Genomic DNA, 18,242 nt, shown 5'->3' with positions numbered 1-18,242 from the left:
TTTTTTATTGAAAGGAAGTGTTATGGCTTGTTTCTAGGAAAAGAAAGATCAAATGAAAACTGCTATAAACCAGTGTTTGTAATTGAAGTGTTATAGGTTGTACTTCATCACTAGACAATAAATGTAGAGATAAATAAAGTTAGAGAGAAGGTGAAGAGGAGGTACAATGAACTTATTACCCTAGTTATGGGCATCAATTCACTCAATCTCTTTCACCTCTCTTCCAGCAGTTTATTACCATTTGAACTAATAACTGATGGGTTTTCAACCACAAAAAGAAATACTCCATAAGAACTGATGGATAAAAGGGGCCCCTTGGGTAAAGGGCCCGGTGCAGTCACCCCTTTACCCACGCCCCTGGTGGTCCCTACCAAACACTGAGCAAAAAAAACCCTTGCTTTTGGTGCAGCAGCCAGCATGGTACATCCAGCTACCGGTGAGAAACGACTAAATTCTGCCTTCTTTCATTTTGTTCGTCAAAATATATTTCTTATTTTTTCACAGGATATTCAGTAGATCTTCATCTGAGGTTCCAAAATATGCTTCTGTCCTTGCAAACATTTTAAAGCAAGATATTCATTGGAACCCCTTGGTTACTCATCAAAGTAGTACCAAAAATATCGGAATCCATGGTACGCATATCATCACAATTTCCTTGAGCATATATATATACTTTTCGTTTCTATGATCGGCATTATACTTGATGAAGACCATCTTCCTATTGGGCCTCACCGCCATGGTGATAGTGGGCCTCACGGTCAAGAAGCTACATTAGCGTAGTTTCTATAATTAAGTATTTAGGGTTTCCATAATTATGAGTCTTAGCAATCAAGGAAAGTATTATTAGTAGTTATCTTATTTCCTTATTTGAGTCTATCTAGGAAAGTACAATCTCTATATAAGAGAAGTCTAGTCTGTCTTTGTTAACCAGATCAGAGAATATTATGAATCAAGTTTATTGGTAATCAAGTTTATCGTTTTGTTCTTTACTTTATCAGTTTATTTACGTATTTTATCATTGTTATAATGGTGGATTCCATTACTTTTACGCTTCCGCAACAATCTACATCAATACTAGGCATATATGAAGGTATGTTTACAAACTTTTCGTTTGTTACTTTGTGTTACAACATGGCAGGGCCGGCCCAAGTAATTGGGAGGCCTAAAGTGAAAAAATATTTGGGGTTTTTTCTACACTAGCTATTAAAAATATTTTTTTTGCTATAACAAATAAACTAGTATGAAAAAAGCATAAATCCAATTGATGTGTATGTTTCGCTCACCCACTACTTTCAATTGAATAATTAAAGTATGCTACGAGAATTTGGACATAAAATCGAAAATTAAAGTTGAACCAAACACTTATAATCTAATAGACAATTCTGTAAATTATGGTTGTAACAAAAGAGTGTTTAGTTAAAAATCAAATATAATATTTACCAACTAACTATTGCATTATGAAGTTCAACAAAAAATAAAATAAAAAAACTATTGCATTATGATGTATGACTATGAATGTCTATTTATTGCATTGAAGAAAATAAGACTTAGATAAATAGATTTGAAAACATGTCTCATAAAGAGTAAAGGAGATTCCAATAGGAGAGAATATAATAATTGTTATGGGTTAAAACTTAATTTCTTTTTTATTTTTGGAATCAAACTTCATTTATACAGGCCAAAAAGCTAACGAGAATTACATCAAGAAGTTGAAAAAACAAAGACACAACCAAAACAGACAAATAAGTCAAGTTATGCCCATTTGGGGTGCCTCTAGAGCCGACTGGTTCAACTAGTGGGGTTGCTTTCTGGTGCAGTCATCACGCCCATCTATGGGTGGTTTTCTAACCGCTACTTCTTCGACCTTCTTCTCTTCTCGCCGTCAACCGTCGTCATGAACCGTCGGCGTGTAAATCGAGCCCCCGCCTCCCTGAATGGAAACATACGAACTCCTCTTTGTATTGTGGTTGTACCTTGCCATTTATGAGCTCTTGTCTAGCATTGTCGGTGGTTTCTTCCATTAATTGCAGCAACTTGAGTCTACTATTATAAAATGTTATGAAAAGTACCAAAAACCACAACATCTATAATTTACGGATTGAACTTCTTGGGATGAACTTTTGGCTATGACTGGTTCCGGTGCATCGGTGGAGAGAGTTTTAAGTTGTTGAAGAAATTCGAATGGTTTTCCATGACCAAAACACTCGATCTAAAATTCGAACGAAAACAACAAAAGAATCCTAAAGATCAACAAAACATGCCCTAAAAGACCAACAAAGAAACACCTTTTATTAAGAAACGAGGAAAGGAATCCGACGAAGGGAAGACCCTTCGCCGGAAAAGCAAATAACTCCTAAAGATCTACTGTTGAGCGGTTATGGGAAGAGAGAGGGTGCGGTTTTAAAAAAGTCCGTTAAAACTTAATATCTATATAATAAAACAGAAGGGAAAACGATGACTGGGACAAACATCCTGTTTTAATTAAGGATATTGTCTAGAAGCCCTCTCAAAATTTAAAATGTAGTCCTTCGTAGAAATAAAATTACCTATTTAAAAAACAATAATCGTTTCTTTCTTAGAAATAAAATAACTAATAAAAAAAAAGAAACAAAATAAATTTCAAGGGTTAAAAGAAAAATTAAAATCTCTCTCTTTCAATAAAATAATAACTAATTTAAGAGAAAAGAAACAAAAAAATAATAACTAATAGAAATCTCAACCCGGATTGACGGGCCGGCTCGGGACATTTCAACCCGGGTTGTCAAGGCCCCACCCGTGGCCTGACCTGACCTTTTTTCAGACGGTCCGGTCTGGCCTTTTGAACACCCCTACCTGTAGATGTGTCTTATTCAACCATATTCCACGTGCCTTATGGGCATGCTTAGGACATTTGATTTTGGAAGTCTCCAATCTCACTTGGTCAAAAACCTCTAATCCACCACTTTAGACCATCACCTTCTCCACCTCTCTTTCTCATTCTCGCCCCACATTTTATTTTCCTATATTTTATTATCTTTTCCGTTTCTGAATTTGCAAATGACAATCTACCCACACGAGAGAATCTGCATTTAAGTTTTCTCCACCACGAAAGAAAACAATAACTAATTTAAGAGAAAACAAAACAAAAAAATAATACAGAAAATAATAACTAAATAACATCTCTCTTTCTCTCTCTTAATAAAACATAACAATAAATTTCGTAACATTTGATTGATACAAGTGTTCGTGCCCTAAGACACGTGATATACTCTAGTTTAAATAAAAACACAACAAATACTACTGCCACACAGTCACAGTAAATGATTCAAAATTTTCAACCACAGGATCGTATGATGGTGGACCCCATTCATACAACCTCATTTCATCACAACTTGGCTGGAGTGAGTGGTCAGGAACTTGGTTTCTGCCTTCGAGGTCTCTAATTTGAGGTGCTACAGGTTGATACTCCCTGACCAATACAAAAAAAGGGTCGGACCTAGCTACTCAATGAACGAGCCAAGCAAGGATGGCATGGCACATCCTTAGGGGGCACCCTGGCCCGAACCAGGTTGTCGCCTCTTATGAGGGCCTGCCATGTTTATGATGAGATTGGGCCTGTTGTGATTTTGATGGGCTGGGGGTTGTGTTCATGTGTTTGAGCCTTGGTCTGTCATGTGATTATGGTTATATTGGCCTGGTGTGACTTTGATGGGCATGGGCCTTCCCTTTATGGTCTTGAGCCTCTCTTAGTGGGCTTGGGCCTCCTTCATGGGCTTTGGCAAGATGACACCTCTATGCCCCCCATCTATAATCAAAGATAATGGGATTTTGTTAGTTTGGCGCGAATCAAGGTGTCATTTCTGATAGTTTTTGGGTTATTGGTTTTGATTGATCTGGTTCCATGATTATTGGGTTAATGGGTATCTGGGATTTGATAAGTTGGAGGTGATTTTAGTAAGAATTTTTGGGCTTATAGCCCAAAAACGGGTCCTAATAGCAGATATAGTCTTCTCTAATCCTATAAAGGGTTTCAAAACCAAAAAAATAATATAAATGGATATCTAGTCCATTTGGTCTCATCTAGAGAGAAAATACAAATCCCTAGATTACGTATTAATTTATAATACCCATACTAACCTTCTTTATATATAAAATCTAATTTACATTCTAAAATCCAAAATATCTTTTTACCCTTTTTATCTCCACATTCTCTCTCCAATCACGTTTAAATTCAAAGTAAATTCCATATTCAATATATTCTGTAACTGAAATATGGAAACTTTCATTCTCTCTAAAAACGAAAGGTCCAATAAACATCCATTAAACTCATCAGCAGCAGTACAAACCTCAATTGTTTCATCTTCATTACAGCAGCAGTAATAACCTCCATTGTTTCATCTTCATTAGAGCTGTTGAAATCATCTTCTTCATCGTTAATGAGGTAAAACACTTTCTGTTTTAGACGATTTTATATTCTATTTCAGTTTATTATAACAGATTCTCTCTCTAAAGTTGATCATATATGATTTTGAGTATACGTTTCAAAGATTTTTTAACTAATTCATAGAAACAATCGAATGTTTGATGTCTATTTTCTTTCCCTCTCTTAAAATTTCATGTATGTTTTTTATCTTGATGTTTAATCCTTTAACTCGAGTTCGTCATTATTGCAATCAATCATCATATCAGATATCTTTAGATTTGTAGTTTAAGCTTAATGATATTCTAATTTTTTTTTCAGGTCTGGTTTTCAATCCGTACGGATTTATGAAACATTTGTTCTTTCGTACGGTTACTCATAACAAAATTTACAATACATGTACTTTATCGTAAATTACCATAATTTATAGTAAATTACGCAAACATCTTTTGTACGATGTTTTTCAAATTGAGAACATGTTATATGTATTTTATAACAAATTATATATACTTTATCAGGAATACAAGAATTATTATAATGATGCCCATAAATTATGGGTAATTTGTAGAACATTACCTGTGCTTTAACACCAAAACAGTACTCATTTCATTAGTAGAAATACTTCGCTTTACTATCAAATCTCGTGTAATTTGCAATAAAGTATATATAATTTACGTATATCTTTGTTTACCATTATGTATATAATTTACGTATAAGTGCACATAAATTATGTATTATTTATTTACCATTACTTGTACTTTTCACCCAAAACAGTAGCCTTGTTAAGTTTACCAAACTACTCAAAACCTTCAAATATTGTCAAAATTTGACAAACATTACACATAATTTACGGAACTGTACATGTAGTTTATAATACAATATATGATTTTTTTTCTTTAATGTATGTGTATTTATGTGTGTAGATTTGATATACCAGATGGAATTTCAAAGAGAATCATCAAATCAAAGTAAGTCAACGAAACTAATGGAGAGTACATGGATGAGCATCAATTTTAAACCAGGGAAGATTTTGTACGTTTTTTTTGTAACAGAATGTAAACGATGTGTAATGTAAAAGAAATTATTTGTAATGTAAAAGAAATTATGTGTAATTTATTAAACAAGACCCACATACATTTGATAAATTATGTTGTATACTTGACAAATGATGGTTTCCTCGTCATAAATAATACATAATTTACGTATTTGTTTCATAATTTTATTCGATGTGTATTTATGTATGAGTAAAAACGAAAACAGATGCTGCTTTAATGTTACCAGAAAAATATACTATTTCCAAATTTGAAAGTTAAGTGAGAGAAAGTGATATATATGTAAAGAAGAGAGAGAAAATTGATTTGGATTTCTAACTCTGTAAAGAAGAGAGAGAAAATTGATTTGGAAATATCCGTGGTGATGACGTTTCGTTTTGGTTTCTGATTGATTCGGATAATAGGAAAGAGAAAATTTGATTTCCAAATTTGTTTAGAGGAGAGAGAAATTATGATTTGTTTCAATCCATTTTTTTCTAATAAATCTCTATATTTTTTTACTAATAAATCTTACTTTTTGTTAATAAATCTCCACGCGAAATTTGAGCGTGGGACATTGATGATAATGTGTTTAGAAAGTGAGGGTTTTTATGTCCATAATGTGAAATGACTAAATATCTATATTTTGGGAAGATTGACTTATAAATCTTTTTTTGAACATTATTTTGGTCTATATACCAAAAGACCCTTTTACTAATGAGTTGATCAGAGTTTGGAGAGAGAGAAAGTGGGGATTTGGGAATGAGAGTGGGGAAGGGTTTGTGAGAGAGATTTATAGAGATAGAAAGTGTTTGGGGAGGGGAGTGGAGGGGTAATGAAGAAGATTGGGGGTGTTTGAATGAATGACAAGAGTAATAATGTTACTGAGAGTTTGTTAATTCTTTGAGTTAATTTCTATTTGGCCCCCTACTTTGTGACCAACTTCAAATATGGCCCCCAAAGTTTTGTAAATTCAAATATGGCGCCCTATTTTCACACAAATGCCATAACTACCCCTCCTATTAATGTATTTTCAAAATAAAATAAAAAAGAAAACTTAAATTCCACCTCACTTTCCTCTCCACCACTCATCTCTCTCCACGTCACCTCTCTCTCTCTCTCTCCAAGTCACCACTCTCTTCTCCAATGAAGGTCGCCGGCCGGAAAATTTTCCGGCCGACGACCTTCGAACTTTAATTTTTTTTCTCTCATCTCTATCTCTCTCTAAAAATTCCGGCGAAGGGGGTTTCCCTTCGCCGGAATCTGGTTTGTTTCAGCAGATCCGTTCTGGTCTGTTAAAGAACAGAACATACCAGATTCCGGCGAAGGGAAACCCCCTTCGCCGGAATTTTAGAGAGAGAGAGAGGTGACGTGGAGATAGATGAGTGGTGGAGAGGGAAGTGAGGTGGAATTTAAGTTATTTTATATTATTTTATTTTGAAAATACATTAATAGGAGGGGTAGTTATGACATTTGTCTAAAAATAGGGGCCATATTTGAATTTACAGAAATTTGGGGGCTATATTTGAAGCTGGTCACAAAGTAGGGGGCCAAATAGGAATTAACTCTAATTCTTTTTCAGTTTTGAGATCAAAAGAGGTTTGTAGATCTGACGCGTTATTATTATTTTTTATTTTGATTCAATTTCTGTTTTAGTTAGATTGTGTTCTTTTTGTGCATTTTTTGATCCATTCTGTGTATAATTTCACTCTAGGTTAATTGAAGTAGAACTTATATATATGTATATAGGAATCAAAGCTTGAATTTATGAGCATTTTGTACTGTTTGATTGTTGATTTCTGGATCAATTTATATTTGGTACTACAAATTTCGCGTCTATAGCTTTTGTAACAACTTTCTATATTAGGATTTGTTCTTCAAATGGTAAAAATGAGTTGGGCTTAAAATGGTAAAAATGAGTTAGGCTTAAAATGGTGAAAATGAGTTAGGTTTTGATCTTAAAATGAGTTAGGTTTTGATAAGTTAATTTTCAAAATGGAATGAAAAGTATTTGAACTGCATCGTTGTATAGTTTGTTCAAGATATTACTTTCGAGAATATCATGTAACTAGAAGTGGTAGAGGTGCTAATGGTTCTCTGGTTCATTATTCTTGCAGAAACTGATGCGGGGAGCTTCAACAACAGTGTTGCTGAACAACAGGTGAGTGAATATGCATTTTATCCGTTATATATATGTTTGCGGATCACTACATTAGCAGCACGTAGTGTTAGATAACCTGAGTAGATGATTATGATTTCTGTTTATATACATGGATTAAGAATTAACAAACTCAGAGATTGAATTATACTGCTAAAATGAAATCTAGATGTCCATTAGAGGAAAATATTGCATGGATATGACTTTTGGTTATAAATTGTTAGAGATTGTCGTTTCCTTTTATAAATCAATGATCCCGAGGTTATTAGAGATATTTTTGGTATAGGGGTATATTAATATTAGGCATGATACATCTTATGCAAGCGATTCAGCAAGGCAGCGCAAGTGGCTCTGAACTTGGGCATATTGACACTTTTTTTTGAAGTTATTTACCTTATTGTTTGACATTTTCCAACTTCTTTATGTTAAATGATACGAATCCTGCGAGAGGTTTGCATTTTTCGCATAAGGAATATGATCCAACTATTTGGATGTGCCAATAAGTTCCAGGCTCCCTATTCATTATAGTTCATTAGTAATAAATTATAAGTAATCAAAACACAAAAACAAGGTAATTTTTAGTGTCGCTGCAGAAGTGTATTACTTTCTTTGATTCTCCATGTTCATAAATCTATGTAGTACGCATTTTACCTTCATATTGATGTCACTGGTTTAGGTCCCACTTTCATTTGTTAAGAAGTGAATAGATCTACTGACTGGCATTATCACTGTTAACTCTATTTATTTCGTCTAACTGTTCTAGTTCAAACTTACTTTTAAGAAAAGTCACTTATCTGAGTTTTGATAACATCATTTCCAAAGGAATTCTTTTGAGTTGATCTAATACTTAAAGTCCCTAGGGTTCATACGTTCTAGTCTTGCATTGGAATTTCTTAGTGGCACTTAAGTTGTACTTTTATGATGCTGATCTGTAATAGCTATGAATTTTAAATTGTATGTAGCTAAACCATATGCGATTATGAAAATGTATTTCTCTGCTTTCTGCTTGTATACTTCACTGACTTAGCTTCCCTTGATAAATGCATCTACTTTTATTTTTATTTTTGTTCACCAGGCAGTTTTGGAAACAGTAGCAAGAGTTACGCCCAAGAAAGATGAGACTAAGGACAAGGAGGAGTATATGCTTTATTTTGTGCATTTTTTATCCATTCTGTGTATAATTTCAGTCTATAATTGAAGTAGAACTTATATATATATAAATTCAGGCATTTCAACATTATTCACAAACAAGCATTAGTGTTTATTCTATTATTAACATTTTGGCTTTTTGGCCGAAACAGTTGCTCAATTTGGAGTTATTTTCCTTCTTTTCGCACTGAGTCTGGAATTCTCTGCAGCAAAGGTTGGTTTATGTTCTCATCCATGTGCTTTCATCCAACTTCAAATGTTTAATGTATATTTGCAATAATAGATGTCATATCTTAACATTTGCAGCTTAGAGTCGTTCGAGCTGTTGCTGTGCTTGGAGGCTTACTCCAAATTTTCCTATTTATATGCTTATGTGCATCTTGTTAAGTTTTACAGCTTCGGTATGTCCGATAATCCTGTGTTCATTTTCAGTTATGACAGTTTTCTGCCTCATGTTAAGTTTTAATAAAAAGATTGACTATTTGAGTGCTCTATGTTTCTCTGCTTTTCTTTAGGTGAAGAAAACCTTTTTTTTTAAAAAAAATTTTAGAACACTATATCCTCTTACATTCATATGCAGGTTAATTAACTTCAAATTTGGAAGTACAAATATGAATCAACTGTTATCGCATAATCTAACTCCATCTTCTTTTTACTGTAGTCTTATTTGGTGCATACTGTTTGTCCTGTTCCCCCACTCTGTTTGCCATCATTATCTAGATCCAATTCTCTTGCTATGATTTGAATTTCAGTTTTGAAAATTTGTTAGGTTTTTCTTGATTATCAAGACCATAGCTGTAAGAAACTATGCCCTTCAAAAAATTAATGCACCATACTTTGAGCTTAAGAATGTTTTGAGACTTCAGCCAAATATGTTATTCTATATCTCTCCCCTGTCTTTACTTTAGCTTTCGTGTCTCTGCAGCTATGTGGTTGTAAACCTTCAAAAGGGATTTTTGTTGGTGTTCTATTATCGATGTCTTTAACAGTTGTGGTAACTTCTTTAGAGGAGTGAATTTATATGCTAATTATCAAGCCCAATAAGTGACCAGTGCTTGATTGACATATATTTCTTCCCCAAAGTTAATGAAAAAATTATAGCTCGTTTAGGTAGCTCCGTAGCTATCCAAAACTTACAGCACTTATTTACCGCTTAAGTAATCATCATCTTCTGTCACCCCCAAACTGATATGTTATTAGAATTCTAGAATGATTGGTTGAAACCTGAAAATTACTTGTTTTTAGATTTAGACGACTTGTTTTCCTTGATTACCTTCCAAAAAGACAGCATGTACATAAGGAGTTTATTGCATGATCTAAATCTACTTTTTAGTTGTTGAGCATTTTAGACCATAAACCAGAAGATCTCTGTCTACTTTGTCGTCATTCCGTGCTGCTTTCCTGCCTTCTTTTCTCTCTTTTCTTTGTTGATTTAAGTTGTGCCAGTCAACATGGCAATTCAAGTTGACTCTCCTGGTGCGTTGTGTTATTATTAGGTTCTACTAGACTACTTTGATCTGGTATTTTACTTTATATCATCATCACCATAAAGCGCAGATACTCTTTTCATTTGCCACTGATTCTTTATACATTAGTTTTGTGTTTGTTGTAAAGGACTCCTGTGAAATGTCAGCTCCCCCATTTATAACCTGCTTTAGGATACCGTGGCACTTGTTTCCAATAGTAAAATGTTCATCTCAGCGTTATCCCCCTTTTATTTGAATTGTCAGCATGTCTCGAACCCTTGACCACTAAGGTGGAAGACTAAACCTCTTGCCACGACAACCAAGGGTTGTTGGCAGCATTATCCTTGGTGTGAGCTGAGAAATAGAATGTACAAGCAAAACATGACGAACTAGTGTTTCTGCCTCCCTATTGAACCTCTTTTTTGTCTCAACAACTCGTGCCATCTGGCCATATTTTTTTACCAGTAACATAAGTTCACCTTGTTAGTCGACTCAGTGATTTTGCTGTGGGCACATTTGACTCATCTTGCTTCATCCATAGGTTTTGAAGTTTCTGACGGAAAGAAACAATATCAGTGCCCTACATGGTCAAGTTACAGTAGGGACCCTTATTCTCCCGGTAGTGAAATCCTTCTAACATATAATTTCTGATGTCAGCATTACAGTTTCACCCAAGGTACTTCACATTTCCATTGCCGAACTTTCTTTCTTCTGCAGGACTGGGCAGTAGGTTTGCCGTTTGCCTTGCTTCCATCTGGGTGGTACTTCTGGGATCCTTCAAGGAGTAATATCCATGACTAAATCGTAAGTAAAAATGTAAAATTCTTCTACCGTTTCCCTTCTCTAATTTAATTACGTCAAAGAACTACGGGTGTAAAAATTTGTTGTCATAGAAAGTGGATAACGGAGTCCTTATTCCAGGTTATATTTGTTCCTGTGGAACGCAAGCACCCCTACTTATTGTGGGTGGTTGGATATTACTTCCAAATGCATTGCCGCTGCTTTAGGCGTAAAAGGAATAGCTCACTGGGAAAATTTAGTTTTGGCACTAGACTAATTAAATAAATCCTCAATGGTTAATGATTTTTCTTCTTGATCCAGATTGGCTCTTTTGCTTACATTTCTTTCCGTTTTGTCAATATTATTTCGCACATGTGTACCTTGGTTTCTCAAGCTGATTATAAAATTAGGATTTTCAGATGCAATATTCTTTGGTGTTAGAGGTAATGCCTCACTCGTTAGAAGTTGAATGTTACATTGTTGAGTGGTCTTTAACATCAGTCTATTTGTGCTGAGAAAATGGGAAGTTCTAAGGGGATTTGGATGCCCGGTGGAAACACTTCCAACTTCATACTTAGGACTCCCTCTGGGACACATGTATAAGTCTAAAGCGCTATGGCCCGGTTCTGGAGCGTGTTAACAAGAAGTTGGCTGCATGGAAGGGCCACATGTTGTCTAGAGGGGGAAAGCTAACTCTCATTAAGTCGGTACTTCAAGCTCTCCCTTCTTATTTTCTTTCATTGTTCTCTATTCCAAAAGCGGTTATTAAGGAGATCGATCGGAAGATGTGTAATTTCCTTTGGAATGGAAAGTCCGACAAAAAGAGGTTGCACTGGGCGGCATGGAAGTCAGTTCGTTCACCAAAACAGAAAGGAGGAATGGGAGTTAGAGATTTGAAGAATATGAATGAAGCTCTGCTCATGAAATGGCTTTGGAGGTTTCAACATGAGGAGGGGGCTTTATGGAGAGAGATAATTGGTGCTAAGTATGGTAATAACCCGCGAGCATGGGAGGAAAAGGTGAGGAACTCGTCCTATGGTTGTGGAGTATGGAAAGGAATCCAATGTCTATCTACAAAGTTCTATCGTATAACAAAGTGGGAGCCTGGGAATGGGAATTCAATCTTATTTTGGCAAGAAGTTTGGCTGGGTCAGGAGAGCTTGAGAGACAGGTTCCCCCTTATCTATGATATTGCCTCAGACCAAAAAGCGTCGGTTTCCTCTGTGTTCGATAAGGTAAGGAAGGAATGGAATGTATGCACTAGGAGAAACCTCAATGATTGGGAGGTTGATCAATATGTGCTGTTGTGCGACTATATAAAGGATGTTCGTCTGAACAATGAGAAAGATAAGAGAGTATGGAAGGATGGGAGCGATAAGTCTCTATGCGTTAAAGAATGCTATGAGAGGATAATCCCAACTGACCGGATCCTCAGGCAATCCCTAGTAAGTATCCTGCATCGAAAGCATACCCCGCCACGAGTTCTGTTCTTAGTTTGGGCTATCTTAATTGATAGAGTGCCTACGGTGGAAGCGCTAAAACACAGAGGTTTTCAGATGGCTAATAGATGTATTTTATGCAAGACAGAAGAGGAATCGGCAGATCACCTGTTTCTAAATTGCAGGGTGGCCTCGAATTTATGGGATTACTTCACGGGATCACTTAAAACTCAATGGTGCAAGCCAAACACCATTGTAACCATGTTCGAGCAGTGGGATGGCATCAGGAAACCGCGAACCAAAAAGGAGATCTGGGATCTAGTGCCGGTCGCAATAGTGTGGAACCTCTGGAAGGACCGGAACGATAAAATTTACAAGGAATTGAATTCGTTTTCCTTGATAGATGTGGAAGATGTTAAGGAACGATTCACTACTGGATTAGCGGTTCCACTAATTATAAGTTTTCTACTTTTTTGGATGTAGTTAGGAACTGGGAGACATGGGTTATGTAATTAAAACATAACCTGAGCAACCCTCTTTCTTTCCTTCTATCCTGTGTATAGTTCCTTTTCTATCAATTCAATCAAGTTTTCAAAAAAAGAAAAAACGAGCTCTATAAACCATACATCCAATGGACTTTCGACATTCTTAAGTAATAATATCACTCAGTTGAACGATTATCATTCAACTTAAGAGTTGTTTTTTTTCCCAGATATTATACAGAAGGTATGTTCCATTTTGATGAATGAAAGATCTTTTATATGGTTGTAGTGTTACCAGAGAATTCAATTAAGAAAGGTTATGCTCTCTTCCCTTGTGGATTCTGGAAACTGTTTGGAATCTGAATAGAATTAAACATGTAGCTGTCTCGGTTAGATGTTAGTTCAGGTCCTGGTCATTCATTCGAGTGATACAACTAACAACTGCTAGATATCTTATCTGTAGTTCTCTGTGGATTCCAGTGTAGCGATAAGTTGGGACTAAGTCTTGAACTGGGTTCATTCGCTGCTGGAGTTGAACTGATCTTGCACAACATACAGGTTTGATTACTTTGTTTATTTTATAACTACAGTGATTTGTTTATGCCCTACCCATGTTCACTTTCATAGAAACAATATACTTAATGACAAGTTATTAATTTATTATAATGTAGGTTGAACCAATTTGCAACTTTTTTGCCGCTCTTTTCCTTGCTAGCATAGTAATGCTAATCAGTGGCATGTCCTTTCCTGCGGAATCATGTCGATATTTTACTGGCATCATTTATATTGGTGATCCTTAGTGACTGTACAAATATTCGTGATAAACTTTTTTTTTATTTCCTTTTTTATTTGAAACATATAGATCAACTGAAAGAAGTAGAACCATTTTGTAGGTAACTAACACAATGTTCTCCAAGTTGATTCCTGCTGTTATACATCTTTGAGTTCTATTACGATGGTTCTCCCTCGACATCACTCAAAGTGAGGTAAATCTTCCATTGTTTTTCAAATCAAAATGCTTGTTATCAACTTATCATTTACCTATCCCATTTGATACAGGGCTTCGAGAAAGACCATAAGCCCGTTAAATACCCGAGCCGGAAAGTTCTTATGGCCCGACATGTGTCCTGTCCGAAAGGAGAAGTACCTGTGTGCTGTGTGTACCCTGCCTGAGCCAACACCCACCCCTAATTTGACCACATTATGCGATTCTTGAAATTCTCTTTTCTCTTTGGTATTCCAGATTGTATATAATATGCCGATGTACTTCGAAATGACAGTGGTAAAAGAATTGCTCTAATGGTTCATGATGTTCGAGGCTCTTGAATATAAAGCACAGACCAGATTCGGTATATAATGGACTTCTTTAAGTACTGTCGAAAGCCCAATAGTGTGACGAGGAGTTAGATCGGAGTTCCTAACTTTTTCTGCAACTTGAGGTAATTAACTCTTTCATATTATCTCTGTTGCATATCCCTCCGTGAAAATGGAAAGTTGGAAACAACTAGCAGAAGAAGCTTTAAACTTTCAAAAAAAGAAACGGAAAATAGATGAAGAATAGGGTTAGTTTATAACACAAGAGAAAAAAAATACTTTTCAATAGAATAGGAGGTTTGAGTTCAACTCATTGTCTTTTGCTACACCTTGATGTATGCCAAATTTTGTGCAAAATAGTTTCTTCATTGTAATGTAATTCACTCTTCTTCTTTGTTATCTTCTTGTTTTCCTTCATAGGTTAGCCAGTTTGCGTAGGTTTTTGAATGGCGGTTTATCAAGAGTTGGGTTGGGGTGTGCGGCTAAACTTTTTGAGAAATGTAGTTCAGGTTTGTCTTTGGAGGGGACTCTGTGTTTCATAAGTAATGTAGGTAGAGGCCTTGTTCGCTGAAAACTGTTCGTAATGGAACTGAATGATGCTTACCGCTTTATTGGAAGTGTGGAAATTTAAAAGCCATTCAGGTGTAGAAAAATTTTCAGCTGTTTCAACAAACCGAGGAATTAATGAATTCTCCTGATCTGTAGAGGATCTAACGGGTATAGTCCTTATTGTCTTTTATCTATCTTGATCGTTGCCATCAATGTTATCATTGACACCTTATCGTTCTTTATAATTTCCAGCCCTTGGAATTTATATATAGTCCAATAACCTGTTAAAATTATGGTAGTCAAATGATATTGTTCACCTTCACGATTTTGTCACATAGACTTTGAGTATCACATATAGGCCATAACTTGGAAGGGCTTACCTGTGCATATCTAGTATGCAAGAAATGTGTCTTTTCTGCCTTGACTCGGTGATGTTGTCTATTCATTGTGTGACGACTTGCGAGGCCTTCTAATGTAGCATTTTGTTACTTTTGACCGTTTGGGACGAAATTACTGTTTGAGACCCAGGGATATTATGGAAGCAAAAGAGTGCACATAACATAGGAGGAGATTTCTTAGTGGTTTGACGTAGGCTGCCCATGAATCCTTTTTACCATGTTTAGTTAATAACTTTTTCTGTTTTAGATCAGCTTCATAATTTTTCTTATCGTATTTTCGCTTAAACTCTGTGGAATTGAGAAAGTTTGCCATACTCAACTGCATATGTTTCCTCATATTCTTGTCGATCACTTTGTGAGCTATAATTATTTGGTGCCTTGGCATTATAAATATCATATTTCCCTGTTCGTATTTCAAAAACTTTCTGAAGGGGTTGCTCAATTAGGTAGATACATGCTCTTTTGGAAATCTATATTGTATCGTCGTATTAAACTGGTCCAATTTGTGACCTGCTTCCCTTTTATACTTCCTCGAAATGCTTAATTTGGGTTTTGAAAATGGACACCAGTACCACAACATAGGCTAACATGGCCCTCACTTCTTCAGCACCCATTTGTTAGAGAATCCTCAGATGAGGTGGAGGCGAAGGTAGTGTGTTTATTTTTTCTATGTAAAACTACAAGAAATCGCTGTCCATATTGCACTTGATATCTATTTTGTGGCTTAACATTCAGTTCCAAGAGCAATGGAGTTGCTTATATTTGCTTATATGGGTAATGATGCAGCTTGGAGGGGAGAAGGTGTCTGGACAACTTATGCTACTCTACCTGAGAGTGAGGCCCTTGATTTCCATCTTTTACGTCTTGTTTTTTGCAGTATTTAAGAAGTCCTACTCTTACTGCTCCAAATACTTTGTTACAGTCAAACCTCATCCTACAAATGCTTGTGAGAACAAACGCAACCGAGGTCCTTCCTGTGATGGTAATTCAGATCGCCACGTTGCAGCCATTGACCATCCATTGCCAAATGAGGAGCTCCCGGGATTAACAATTCCAACTAATGTTGTCCAGTCCAGTATATTAATATTCTTGTTGTCCAATTAATTTTTCTCTTACCGTCCTTCACTTAGTAGGTATATATTAACTAATCCAAACATGGTAGTAACACAACTTTGGTGTCTGTTTGTCTCTTTTTGACCTATTGTGCTTGCTAGAAGTACTTACATCAACATGTGTCGTGTGAAGCGCAAGAACTTCTTGCCTCGCCTCAGCTTCCATTAAGCGAGCACAACTTTCATGGCAAAAGTATCCCAAAACTTTTAATTGTCACCTAAATGTTTATCGCGTTCAAGTAACACTGGGTTTCATGTGAGATTTTTTTCATGTACATCTTGTGTGTACTTGCACAAGATCATGTTAGGTCCACAAATACCGTTTGAGTTTGATGCCATGTGAATATAATTAGCAATGGTTTATTTAAATGAAAAAAATGTTAATTGATAAAATACCTATACAAGTAATAACTCATTGAAATATTTGTTTGCTATATGTGATAATGTTTACCTGATTCGGACACGGGTACAAAATATTGGAATCGGAGCCGATTTTTGATCGGTTAAAGTCGTCAAACTCAGAAACGAAGCACTCCATTGCGTTCGTCTCGTCGAGCTCTTAAGTTTATGATGTAAAAACGCAGCGGAAGTAAAGAAGACGAATAAACTAAATAAGAACGATAAAATAAAGGCTAAATAACTCTAAAATACTCAACTTTATTAAAACTTCAAAGGGGTTTCTCTTCAATCTGAGAATAATGGACAAACTAGATATCCTTTTATAGGATTTTGGACTTTCCTAGATAGACTTGAATTAGACTTTCCTAAATAGTTAAAATACTGCAACTTCCTCAATAGCTAGACTCAAATCTGGACCTTTCCAATTATTGGAAATACTAAAACAACATAAATTCCTGAACCTAAATTCTCTAATAATCATACTAAAATTGGGACTTCCTAAAAACTATAATAAGATCGAGTAATCGTCCCAAGAGATAGGTAGGTAACTTCGGATATTAATTGCGGGTTTGGCCCAATAATCAAAATGTCAATAGCTAACTTAGACTAACACACACACCCCACTTTATAAGTTTGATGATTGATTGGTAAAAAATAAGAAAACGAATAAAACTAACTAAACTATCTAAGAGAGAGGAGAAGATATCTAAGGTTATAAAATCCACCGCATAATTTCACTTTATAAAACAAACACTTAATTACTTAAATCCCTTTTGTATTTACTCGGGATCCAATATAATAAACTATTTGGATTCCGGATGATATTCTAGATAAAACAATTTTATAATTAAGAATGTATGATTGACTACCATATAAAACTAATTTCCTACACTATCATTCAAGATCTAAAAGGCATATCTCATCTAATAAATCAATAAAAGCATGAAATATCTAATTATAATACATGAATGATAATAAGGTTATAGAATCAACATGAAATGACAATCAATAGGTATTGAAGCACATCAAAGGATTTAATTAATCAAGAACAAGTATTATAAAGATCCAAAATGGGTTTCATTCACAAGCTTAGATTGCTAAATTAACTATACATGGAATCTAGAATAACATTCATTGACATTGTAAAATAAATGAAGATACTAAGAAATTAATGGAAAGAAATCACCAAGAATGCTCAAATTCCATATCCCCATGTATCTCCAATTTGTCCAAGATTTGCTCCATTTATGTTCAAGAATTGTACTCCAAGAAATCCAAGTAATAGCTATTTTATTGCAACCCAAATAAGAAAAAGAAGGAAAAGAAAGAAGAAATTAGATCTAGAAAGAAGTTAGAAAGAAGAGATGAAAGGGGATAAAGAAGATAGAAGAATATGGAAGAATGAAGAAGATGACTATTAATGGTAGAAAGAATAGTGGTAGAGAAGAAGTAGTAGTATTAGTAGAGAAGATAGAAAAAGAATGGAGAAGATAGATTAGGTTGAAGAAAGAAATAGGTAAGAAGAAGTAGAAGAAAAGAATGGGGGATTAGGGTTAGAAGATAGGA

General features: G+C 35.2%; 1 protein-coding gene across 41 annotated transcripts; it reads left to right on the top strand.

Annotated features, from left to right (window-relative positions):
• Positions 1–7,028: 7,028 nt before the first annotated feature.
• Positions 7,029–16,339, top strand: LOC147540700 (K(+) efflux antiporter 4-like). Of its 41 annotated transcripts, none has more exons than XM_086641972.1 (14): positions 7,034–7,591; positions 8,664–8,741; positions 8,890–8,951; positions 9,044–9,138; positions 10,745–10,822; positions 10,921–11,007; positions 13,135–13,220; positions 13,368–13,462; positions 13,576–13,693; positions 13,798–13,890; positions 14,185–14,343; positions 14,639–14,935; positions 15,952–15,999; positions 16,088–16,339. In XM_086641972.1, exons 7-10 carry the CDS (start codon positions 13,184–13,186, stop codon positions 13,803–13,805), a joined length of 258 nt encoding a protein of 85 aa, XP_086498098.1. In that variant the 5' UTR covers positions 7,034–7,591; positions 8,664–8,741; positions 8,890–8,951; positions 9,044–9,138; positions 10,745–10,822; positions 10,921–11,007; positions 13,135–13,183; the 3' UTR covers positions 13,806–13,890; positions 14,185–14,343; positions 14,639–14,935; positions 15,952–15,999; positions 16,088–16,339. The 41 variants fall into 41 exon arrangements, 40 of the variants coding, with proteins under 40 accessions (XP_086498097.1, XP_086498098.1, XP_086498065.1 ...); XM_086641939.1 differs by having other exon boundaries at positions 8,664–8,763; positions 13,385–13,462; positions 13,964–14,343; positions 15,901–15,999; XM_086641966.1 differs by having other exon boundaries at positions 8,664–8,763.
• The last annotated feature ends 1,903 nt before the right edge of the window (positions 16,340–18,242 follow it).

Source organism: Eschscholzia californica, unplaced genomic scaffold, assembly GCF_041429995.1.
Source record: "Eschscholzia californica isolate CP2 unplaced genomic scaffold, dmEscCali1.0.p SCAF_5, whole genome shotgun sequence".
NCBI classification, from domain to species: Eukaryota; Viridiplantae; Streptophyta; class Magnoliopsida; order Ranunculales; family Papaveraceae; genus Eschscholzia; species Eschscholzia californica.
This window is presented reverse-complemented; position numbering and strand designations above follow the sequence as displayed.